The 12,410-nt window shown below is 33.7% G+C and overlaps 1 protein-coding gene across 4 annotated transcripts in view; it reads right to left on the bottom strand.

The window, feature by feature from the left end:
• EEA1 (early endosome antigen 1) overlaps nucleotides 1-12,410 on the bottom strand; it is a 110,969-nt gene that overhangs the window by 33,611 nt on the left and 64,948 nt on the right. For all 4 annotated transcript variants that reach the window (XM_041738110.1, XM_041738111.1, XM_041738112.1 and 1 more), the window contains 5 exons: nucleotides 9,434-9,637; nucleotides 6,758-6,958; nucleotides 5,544-5,657; nucleotides 2,764-2,919; nucleotides 871-1,010 (listed from right to left, as the gene is read on the bottom strand). In XM_041738110.1, coding sequence (XP_041594044.1) covers nucleotides 871-1,010; nucleotides 2,764-2,919; nucleotides 5,544-5,657; nucleotides 6,758-6,958; nucleotides 9,434-9,637 — 815 coding nt within the window. The remainder of the gene's footprint in view (nucleotides 1-870; nucleotides 1,011-2,763; nucleotides 2,920-5,543; nucleotides 5,658-6,757; nucleotides 6,959-9,433; nucleotides 9,638-12,410) is intronic.

Below are 12,410 nucleotides of genomic sequence, written 5' to 3'. Positions count from 1 at the left end.
TGAAATCAGAAGCATCTACAAGGTATTGACTAGAAGGGCACCCCAAGGAAACTCCATGAGTAATAAAAATTTTGTGGGGAAGGGGGCGCATATTATTACACTGAGTACACACTTAATAAAAATCAAACAAATTGTTTATGTGAGATCTGTGCATTTAATGGTATGTAAATTTTACTTCAATAATTTTTAAGGGAAGCCTGGGTGGCTTAACGGTAGAGCATCTGCCTTTGGCCCAGGGCATGATCCCGGTTCAGGGCTGAGTCCACTTCAGGCTCCCTGTGGGGAGCCTGCTTCTCCCTCTGCCTATGTTTCTGCTTATCTCTTTGTCTCTCATGAATAAATAAATAAAATCTTTTAAAATAATAATAATAATAATTTTTTAAAAAGATAAACTGATTCTGGTGTTTTCCTTGTGCTCATAAATACAATCTGTCAAGATGCATCACAAAGCTAAATAGAGTATTTCTTATTTTAAAAAAAGGTATACATTCCATATTTGGTATAGTCCCTCAAAGAGGAAGCCTGATTGTTCTTGGGTGATATATATAAATACTCCTCTATTTGTTACTTTCACATTAACTTATTCAAATCAGTGAATAACTCAGAACAATTGTTTTAACCCAGAGAAATGAGTACCACATTATTGTTGAAAAGAGACCAGATGATCCAAACTTTCAATCCTTTCTAGTGATAGTAAATTTAACCATATTATGACAGCTTTATTTTTCACTCATTCATATTAACATCAGAGTTTACAGAATCAACATAAGAAACATTTAATAAATCTTTAAGCACTGCAAAAGCAAAACTGAAACTGTAAGATTTTAATACTTAGTTTATAATCCTCTCCCTTAAAGTAGTTTAGCTTACATTTCTTTCTCCATTTCAAGCTGTTTACTCAATTCTGTGACTCTAAGCTCTAAATCTGTATTCAGCTGTCTTTGTAGTTGTAGTTCCTGCAAAGCTTGTTCCTTGCTTCCTTTAACTTCAAGAGTATCAGCTTCTAGTTTCTATGGAAGAAATATAATACAGTAACCATTTTAATGTCAATAATTATCCATCTATTATTAAATATAACATTTTTGTTTATATTTACATTGGTGTTGACACATAATAATAACCGTAAAATATTTATGATATAATAAAAACACATTTTTCCTTCCCAGCTATTACTGAGTAAAGGAACTATTTATTTTGGCATTTTTCAGAGGACCTACCAGCAGGCTTTATACACGACAGGCAGTCACTAAGTTTCTACTTTTAAACATTAACTCTAAAGAGAATAAACTTAAAATAATTGTATCTATTATTTGAATAAAAGTTATTAATTCAAGTATGGAAAAACTAGGTAACAGGCTCACACATGGGCCCACTTAAAATATATTATCCTTTATATTCAGTGAACAACACCAATGTAATTATAAATATCCAAAACTAAAATGGAGTTATCATGTTATCCCTCCTGTTAACACCTATTGGCCCTAAATATAAAGTCAGTTAAATTCTTGGTTTTGCACCTTTAATTAAGTTCTTGGTTTAGAGATGGCTGTTCTTCATAGTATAGTTTCTGTCTCATACACATACATACAACTGTATTTTTACAAATTTACAAAATCAAGCTGTTAAGTATAAAGTTTAAATATTGATGAGCAAGGCATTTTCTTACATAGTTGTAATAATTTTGCACCCTAAATATTGTATAAACCAATCTCTGTATCTGTGGCACTTACTCAACACTTATACTGGATATTTGACATAAACTGCAAAATTTTAAAACAGCTATATAAAACACATAGAATACTTCCTTAAATAATTACCAAATGTTAATCACATGAGACATTCTTGGTTCTAAATAACTACTTGTAGAAGATACCCAAAGAGAATTCTCATTAGATGCTTTTCAGTAAATGGTCTCTTGTTCTTTTCAACCATTACAAAAAGTCATTTGTCATTACTATTATCACTGACCATAATGAAAAGAAAAAGAAATCCCTAAACAGAATTGTAAACATAAATCTTCCTCCATGTTGTATCAGTGTATGTGTGTATGTATATATGTATACATATATATGTGTATACATACACACACATATATATATGCAGTTCTACAGAAGTGTTTCATCTGATTGTGAAGATATAACTTACATATACATAGTCATTTGAGATATAGTTAATTGATAGTAGATCCCATTTAAAGGAAAAAGGACTGAGGTCAAATCCTCTTCTGAAAGGTCTAGTCATTTAATCTCTTTAGTAAATCAACACTTTCACTTGGAATCGTGTTAAAGTAAGAAGTAGTTTATCACAGCATAAACTTATTATTAAACTAAAAACAAAATTCAAAAGGTATAAATTTTAAGTTTAAAAAAGGAAGAAGTCTGTCATATGTGAAATATATATTGGAATAGGAGCTAAAGCGATAGGAATGATGGAACAGAAGAGGCTTCATAACAACAAAATGATAAGTTTCATATAATTACAGAGTAGATCCCTCGTTGGTTGTTTCTTTGCAATAGTTAGTTACACATTACAAAAAAACTGGTATACATGTTAAAGCTGCCATTTGTAAAGCTACCCATTAATGAAGTTAGAAGTAAAGATGGAATTCAAAAATAAAACTTGAATATTACATATAATTTAAAGTCTGATATCACAACTTCACTCGTGTTTACAAATTTAAAATCTTCAATTCCTTCTAGGTTATCAGTTTCCATTACTAGAGCAGCAGAAAATATAGGTAAATTTGATATCTTTCATACAAACCTTAATTTGACCTTCTAATTCTTCAGTTTTATGTTCTAAAGAGAGGTGTTTCTCTTTATATTCTTTAAGATGACTTTCCAGCTGACTGCAATGTTCTTGCTTATCCTGCAACTTTGTAGTGACCTGATCCAACTGAGTAGTGATCTTATTTAACTCCTATAGACAAGCACAATTGAAGAAAACTTTAGTAATAGGAAGGTTTACTTTATTGTATGCCCAAATGTTTCATCAAAGTAAAATTGAAAATTCTAATTTTATTTAAGAAACTATTGGAGTAAGACTAGAAATAAGTCTAATAATGAATCAAAGGTTGTATTTACCAGTATAAAGGACCTGAACTGAAACTGCACACGGTATGAGCTACCAAGTTTATATGCATAACCAGTCAATAACCTTTTCTAGAAAGAATTATTCTAGGAGTCAAAAGATATAACAATATTAAATAGGCTGATAATAAAGTAACGCTTTTATATTATAATTGTTTTCAATGTTCAAGATGCCATTTTAAAAAATAACTTTTAAAAACAGTGACTACATATATGAAACTTGTTAATTTGTAATATCTAGAGGCACTGAAAGAACAAAATAAAAATTACCAGTAGTAAATACCACCCATAAATAGTCACTATTAATGTTTTGATAATTTTCCTTTTAGTCTTTTCTGTATATGTCTTTGTCTTATACTTTTAAAACAGGAAGAGAATCTTGCTTTACATACTGCTTTATTTTAACCTTTAACATAAAAATGTATCCTGAAATTGTGACATCATTTTCTAAAATATAATGATATTTGACTGCATAAATTTCTATTTTATTTGATCCAGATCATTTTTTAGCCAAAAGTCCTGTTTTAGATTCCTAGATTGCTATAACCTTTCTGCATTTTATTAACAGAAATGTGAAGAGCACATTAAAAGCTATGTTTTTTTTTTTAGGTTTTTACTTATTTATTCATAAAAGACACAGAGAGAGAGGCAGAGACACAGGCAGAGGGAGAAGCAGGTTCCCCGTGGATATCCCAGTGCAGGACTCGATCCCAGGATCCCAGAATAATGCCCTGAGCCAAAGGCAGATGCTCAACCACTGAGCCACCCAGGCATCCCCTAAAAGCTAGGATTATTCCCTTAGGATAAAGAACTAAAAAGAGCTAAAGAATGAAAAATCCTAAAGTTCTTGAAAAATATTGCCAAACAGCTTTCCTTACCACCATTAAAAGGTTGAACTAACATAGCCAACCACCAGCAATGTATGAAGATGGCTTATTCTTTTACACCCTCTCCAAACCTTCTAGTGTTAAACACAGACGTCTTACCTCAATAAGGGCATCTTCTGTTACTATACTAATTTACAATTGATTCTTAATGAACTTGAACATTTGCTAACATATATTTGATCATTTACTTTTTTTGTAGGTTTCCTTAATTTTTTTTTAATTTTTATTTATTTATGATAGTCACACACACACACACACACAGAGAGAGAGAGAGAGAGAGAGAGAGAGAGGTAGAGACACAGGCAGAGGGAGAAGCAGGCTCCATGCACCGGGAGCCCGACGTGGGATTCGATCCCGGGTCTCCAGGATCGCACCCTGGGCCAAAGGCAGGCGCCAAACCGCTGCGCCACCCAGGGATCCCGGTTTCCTTAATTCTTATCTAAGTGTTTTAAATAAAAGGATATTAAGCCCTTCATCAGACACATTTCAGAAAATGTTTTATTCTTCTGCTATGTGCTTTCAAACTTTGTTAGTGATATTTTGGGCAGAAAAATGTTAGACTTTTGTGTGGTTATTCTTATAAATACTCTATTACAGTTTCTAGCACTGACCTCGTGCTCAGAAAATAGACATATTTAGCAAAAATGTGAGCAAAGTTATAGAACATACATACACAGTAATTCTATGTACATAAAAATAGCAGTGTGTGTGTGTGTTGTGTGTATGTGTGTTTATATATAAACGAATACACATGTATTTATTCAATGCTTATAAAACTCTGGAATGATACATACAAAATTTAAGAGCAAACATTCCATCCAAGGAGCAAAATGGGATTAAAGCTTAGGGTAAAATATAGAAAACAAAGTTTTTAGTTTGTTAATATATTACTATACTGCTTTAAAAAAAAATAGACCAACAACCAGTGTTACCTGTAAAATAAGTATAAATTTTAAAAATTTCTGTCTGGTAAAACATGAAAAATATTTTTCAGTATTTTTATCTTGGCCCTAAAATAGTAAGCTTTTATTGTATCAGCAGTATTGAGCAAAGTAACTTCTGCACTCCCTATAACCCTCCTTATTCTTACCCCCAAGATAAAAGAGTAACTCTTACTGCAATGGAATACATGGTGGTACTCTTTTCCTGCTTCCAAGTGGTAAGTATATCCAAGTCATGGGCCAGATTACCTACTAAAAACAGGTGTGAAAGTCTGGCCCTCTTTCCCAATCATTGGCACTTGATGGAATGCAACAATTCAACAATTAGGAGTAGATACTTCAGCTCCACACCATGGCCTATACTAAGGAGTAATATAATATTAAGAAGCCCAACCACAGGTGCACACCAGTTAAGCTTTATCAAAAACAAAAATGAATTTTTATCTTCATCTGTCTGACTCCTGCATCCAACACTCAACTGATTCTGAAATCAGGGAGAAATTAAAGGGAAAAAGCAAGCTGGTCAGGACATTAATAAAACTGAGAATCACTTTTATACATGTATGCAATTAATTCATCTAACAAAACATTACATTATCGGATGAAACTGCATCAGGTTCACCTACCTGCTGTTTATCTTGTAATGCATTTTGGGCTGTGTCCAAATGATTCTGAAGATCTGCTCTCTGAGCAGTTTTTGCTGCTTCTGCTGATAGCAGTAATTCAGTTTTGGCTTTAATCTGTAACAAAATTGACCAGTCATTTAATTCATATTTAGTTCTTGATTTCCTCTTGCTTGAATATGCATTGCTTCTGTCACTAAATTCTTTTAAAAATTAGGTCCTTCGGGGAAAAAAAACGTAAGGATTTAGACATTGAAAAATAAGTATGTGATAACCCCTCAAACAGGAATGAGTAGGAGAAAAAAGACTCCTAATAATGTTTGCATAAATGATGAAGTTTATGATATATAAGATGATATATATGCCCCTATATGACACCAAAACACTTCTCCCTCTCTCTAACTGGACTCCAAATATTGGGTTAACATACAACTCATCTACAAATATATATCCTCTTTTTCCAAGTTATTAAGTATCCCTTATTATATTATTTTATATTTCTTATTTCCAATTGAATTATTTTCCTAATATAAAATCAAGGCTTAGAAATGTTTCTATAACCTTCTCTACTATAGTATAGAATGAGAAACCAACAATAAGAATGGAAAAAGAAATACTTTAATTCCCATCCATCACTGATTCATTGAACAAGACCTATATTGGCCTCTGAAAGAATGTATGTTAAAAACATATAATAGTACATAAAAAGGGTTTTAATTAAACCTTTAAAATAAAATCTAAAAATCAAAGTCGAAAAGTTTTTAACACAGAAATATAATGGTATAATAGAAAATTACTTGGATTTCAAAAAAAAAAGGATTTCATGAAAAAAGAAAAGAAAAGAAAGAAAAAAGAAAAGAAAGAAAAGAAAAGGAAAGAAAAGAAAAGAAAAGAAAAGAAAAGAAAAGAAAAGAAAAGAAAAGAAAAGAAAAGAAAAAAAAAGAAAAAAGATCGGGTGGTTTCAGATTAGATTGCCAGAAAACATAAAGAGCAAAAAAGGCAAACATGAAAGCTCAACAAACTGTCTAAACACAACCTTTATTTAATTCCTTTTCCCAATATCTTTCCACTAGTAAGTAAAGTAGAAAGAGGGAGATGGAGGTGAAGATGAGGGACAAAGAAAGACACAAGGAGAGAGAAACAGAATTTATATCTGATGGTTTAAATAGAAGTTTTATTCAGACAAACTCACATTAAATTACATAATTCAACATTACCTGTATGTCAAGCTGGGAGACCTTCTCCTTGCTCTCATTTAATTGACTATTCAATTCATTGACACTAGTTTCTAAAGAAAGAACACGGTCTTGTGCAGCTCGAAGATGTGCCTTCTGCTCTTGTACTTGGTCATGCAAATTCTCCTGGGCTTGTTTATGGCTTTCTGACTGATTCTTCAGCTTCTCTGTTAGTTGAGTTACCTATCGTATAAGCAAGACTCTAATTATGAAGGTCACAAATGATATAATAAGAACTAAAAAAACAAAACAAAACAAAAAAATTTAAGGACCATGAGAATATTAAAGTGCTTTATGATAGGTTATCTCATATTTTTTTTAAAAATTTATTCACATCTTTCCAAAAATAAGCACTAAAAATTATAACAAATTCAGAGATTTCTATTATTTTTAAAACCACCTCTAAAGAGCTATAATATACATGAAATAAAATTCACCAAATTTAGTCGCACAGCTTGAGATTTAATAAATATATACACTCATTTAACCATTGCCACAGATGGAAAACATTTCAATTACTCCAAAAGGTTTACTTATGCCCCTTTGCAGTCAGTACCCTCTACTCATCTCTAGCCCCAGACAATTAGTGATGTAAGTAATGAGTTCCTTATATATTCTGAATATTTCTGAATTGTCAGTTATATGTTTTGCAAATATTTTCTCTTAGTCTGTGCTTGGCTTTTACTTTTATCATGATAACTTTTGAAATGCAAGCAATTTTAATTTAGATGAAATCCAATTTATGTGACGTTTCTTTGGTGTACCTTGCTTAGAGTTCATTGAGTTTCTTGAATCTGTGGGTTCATTATTTTTAATCAAACTGAAATTTTTTTCAGCCATCATTTCAATCTTTTTCTCCTCCCCATCCTTCTGTCACATCAATTATATGTATGCTAGATTACATGATCCTGTCCCACAGGTCACTAAAGCATAGTTTTTTCGTTTTGGATTTTTGGGGTTTTTTTTGTTTTTGTTTTTGTTTTTGTTTTTGTTTTTAGTCCAGCCTTTTTTTCTCTCTGTGCTTCATCTTGGACAGTTTCAATGGTTTGTCTTAATGTTCACTACTGCTATCTATTTGGTTAATTTATTAAGCCCATCCAATGAAGTTTCAATTATACATTTCTATTTAATTCTTTTTTTATCATCTCTACTTTCTATTATAATTTTTCCCTTATACTCATAAGCATATTTTAAGAGCCATATATGTTTTCTTCTTCTTTGAATGTCAGCAATTTTTTGATATTTATGGAACAAGTCTTGATTTTGTTGTCTTCTTTCAAAAATGCTGAATTTTGTTCTAGCAGGCAGTTAATATACATGCGGTTCAGCTGGATCCTTTTGAGGTTTGTTCTTATGCTTTATTAGGCCAGGTGTACACTAGCTTTTACCCTAGGGCAGTTTAGTTTTCTCTGGTGTGACATTTCTGGGGTTTTACTAAATGTCCCCCAAGTGTTCAACCACTTCTTTATTCCCTTGCTGGAACCTGAGCATCTCCCAGTCCTGACCACGTCTCAGTTTGCAGCTTCCTAGTAACTGCTCACAGCCCGGCCTCATGGAATCCCACCGTGCCAATGCAAAGTGCTGCAGCCAGCTAAGGACCCAAGTGAATCCCTCTGTAGACTGCTGGGGCTGCTCTCTCCTCTGGCTGAGCCCCTCTCTGAGAGCTGCCCTGCAGGGGTGAGGTACCCCACCCTTTGTGAACTGCAGTCTCTCACCCCTGAGTGCAGTGGGACTGCTGTGCTCTCCCTGGACCCCCCCAACCTGCACCACAGTCTGGAAAATGTCTCCAAGTCAGAAACTAGAACGGTCAACAGGTTCACTTCCCTTGCTTCTCCTAAATCAAAGCCCCACACTGCTTATTGTACAGTATCTGGAAGCAGTGGTTTTACATTTTTTCCCTACTTTTCTAGTCATTTATGGTGATAGGACCAAATAGGTATTTGTTACTTCAACAAGGCAGGAAGCTCAAGTAGATAGGTTTGTTTTTATTTATTCTTTTAAAAAGAATTAGAAAGTGCCATTACCTAGTGATGTTTTGTTTTACAATTGTCTCATTTAGATACTTATAACTCTCTTTTGGGACAATTCTTCCAAAAAAGTAACTATAAATTCTTTCAGTTTGAAAGTATATTAAGCAAAATTTTGTAAATTTCTCTTAAACTACATATAAGCAACTTACCAAAATTATTATTAGCTATGTATTTCACAGACATATAATGACCAAAATATAAGTAACTAGTAAGCCTGCATATTAACCAATACATAGTGACAACTAACACTTGATTAGTACTTTCAGTTTATAAATATACGTTGTTATTCATTCTTTTTTCAAAACATCACAAAATGCCATGAGGCAAGAATGCACTGTTAATAACATCTCTAATTTTCTAATGAGCTGATGACAAGGTGAAATGATTTGCTTGTGGTCACACAGGTAAAAAGTTACATGCTGGGACATGAACTGATACTTTGTCAGATTATGCTAACTTACTTTTACTACAATAGCAACCTACCTCTAAGGTAAATGAGATGTTATTTGTCAAAAAAAATAATACTTAAAAAGTACTAAAAATTACCAGAATGAAGAGTCATTTAAATAAAGCACTTAGTAAGATTTACAAACCCAATTTTAGAAACAGAATCATTTGTCATGCTTACTTGTTCCTGTAAGCTGTGGTTTTTTTCTTGTAACTGGTTAAGAACAGCAGTCTCTCCTTCACCAGCCTGAATTTTTGCATAAAGATCTTCTCTTTCTTTTTCTAGTAAGGAAATATTTTCTTTACTCTTCTGTAGTAAGGCTTCAAGGTTCTGGATCTTTTGGTCTTTATCACCAATTTGACGTAGTACTTGTTCTAAATCATTCTGTAAAGAAGTGAAAACTACTACCTTAAGGATAAAGAACTTAAAAAATTATTCCTCAAACAAAATGACTGATAGTACATTTTACAACTCAAAATCTTAGTCTTACATTTTTTAATTGCTCATTACATTTTAACATGTATGGTAAACATGGTAAACTTAAATAATTAGAACTATGTATTTAAAAATATAAATCTGTATTGATAATAAACTAGAATTTAACTAAAAACAAAAAACAACAAAAAAACCTTCAATTAGCCACATTCTTACTCTAACATTTGGACCTACTGCCCACTATTATTCTTGTTTAACCCATTTCAGACCTATGAGACTCTCCTCATTCCTTAGCACACTAGGCACACTCCCACCTCAGGGCCTTTTTTTCACTGTTTCTGCTATCTAGAAAGAATACCTTTCCCACAAAGTCACATGGCTCATCCCCTCTCCTTCAAATGTTTGTTCAAATGTCACTTAATCAGGCCTACTGTAACCATTACATTTAAAATTGCAGCCTTTCGGGGTGCCTGGGTGGCTCAGTCAGTTAAGCATCTGACTCCTGATTTTGGCTCAGGTCATGATCTCAGGGTCTTGAGACTGAGCTCCACATTGCTGTGCTCAGCAGGAAGTCTGCTTCTCTCCTTCACCTTCTGCCCTTCCCCCTAACTCATGCATGCACCTGCTCACTCTTTCTCTAAAATAAATAAATCTTTAAAAAAATAAAATAAAATTCCAGCCTTTCCCAATACTCCTTCTCCTGAATGTTTTTTCCATATCCATAGCACTCATCTTTTAAAACACTAAATGATTTACTTATTTTTCATGTTTATTTGTCTCCCTCCTCACTAAAATGTATGCTCCACAAGGTGAGGATTTTTGTCTGCTTTATTCATTGATGTAACCAAGATACATATGCTCTAAGATATTTGTTGAATGAACTGAAAAATAAAGAACTGCACTCTAATACACACACTCAGGAAGGCTCACTTCAATATTCCAATAGGGCTCTTCTATTGATATATCAAAGGACCACTTCTTTTACTCTACCAAGGGCCTAAATGTTACACAGAGCAGGGTGCATTAGTCTGCACCCAGACAATGCCCGTTAATATTCTGGAGCTATCTAACCCACAGCCTTTGGCTTGGTCCAATCATTCTAAGACAGCCAGAGAGAACCTCTCCCTAGAATCAGGCCCTAACAAGCCCCTCTGCAAACCTTATAGTACACCACAGTATCTTGCTCAAACAGAGTCAGCAACCACCTGGTACTCTCAATAATTTGCACCAGTATTGCACCATATGAGGCCAATTTCAAACATGTTTCTCATCTCCCTAAGTTTCAATCACAAAATGATGAAAGGCACCCTAACCTTTCTGTTCTTATTCTCTGCTCCTGCCACTAATGACCCCTTTTTCCACATCCCACTCATCATCTGGAACCACAGCTCCAGGCCTAAGCTTTTTTCCAAAACAGTCACTCTATTTCCAAGTCAGATGTGAAATCTGGTTCACTCTTTACAGATGCTGATACCTCCTTAACACTATCAGATACATAAGGACCATTCTGCTAGGCAAGCAACAGAGATTGATTCCTTCCTGGTTTTTCACCCCAAAACTCTCCCCATCATGTTCCAAGTCAGATGTGAAATCTGGTTCACTCTTTACAGATGCTGATACCTCCTTAACACTATCAGATACATAAGGACCATTCTGCTAGGCAAGCAACAGAGATTGATTCCTTCCTGGTTTTTCACCCCAAAACTCTCCTCTCTTCATGCTGCTTTGAGGAATATGTCACTCATTTATTCTAACCCCTATTCTGTGTTGCTATCATCTATAAACCCCTACCTCATTCACTGAAGACTTGAGACCTGATTTAGTTTTTCTCTCAATCCCAATTTCTGCCAATTTCCTGGGAAACACAAAATACATAGAGAATTAAGAGCACAGCCTCAATATTCATATCATCTTAATTCCTGGACCTTTACTCATCCTATTCAATCACTCACATGTAGGATCTTGTAATCACTTGAAATTGTTCCAGATGAAACATTTCAACTCTCCTACTCTATGGCCACAGCTTCCTGACCATGTTCCAACTTCATGACCTCATTTCTGTTCTTCAATGTCAAAGAGACATTGACCTCAATTTTCTTCTAGCTTACATTTCTCTTTCTGAACCTAATATAATGGATATGGACTAACCTTAACTATTCTCTTAGCTATTCAACATTCACCAATTCCTTTCACCTCCAAATTCCCAATACAGCCACCCAAAAAAAGGCCCAATCCTAGATCAATATTATAACCAATAATATTATAATCTGCTGACTCCATACCTACATTTCCAAGTACTGTTAGAGCAAAATAATAAATCTTCAAAGATTGCTACTACTACAGCGTTCTAGAGTCCAACTTCCATTATACACTCAGGAGCATCTTGTCAATCCTCTCACTTGACTAAGGTTCTCATTCTCAAATATTTGCCTCAGTAACTACTTAAAAGCTTCAAAATTCTCTCCATATTCATAATCTCTGCCTGCCTTTCATTAAACCATTACCATCTCCATCTTTATCCAAAAAAAGGGAGAGGTAGGTGAATTTTTAGGGGTGATGTGCCTTGATTTTCCATCCCCTTATCTATAAAAATAGGTAGGTAGTAAGTAGGTAGATAGATAGATCCATATTTGTTTCCTCAAACTTCAAAGAATATCCTTCAAAAGAAGATAAATTTTACCACCACCCATTGTTCCTATTACCTCATAGTTTTTCAATACTT

The sequence above is a fragment of the Vulpes lagopus genome, chromosome 23, assembly GCF_018345385.1.
Source record: "Vulpes lagopus strain Blue_001 chromosome 23, ASM1834538v1, whole genome shotgun sequence".
NCBI lineage: Eukaryota > Metazoa > Chordata > Mammalia > Carnivora > Canidae > Vulpes > Vulpes lagopus.
Note: the sequence above shows the minus strand (reverse complement) of the source record. Positions and strands in the feature narration are given on the sequence as shown.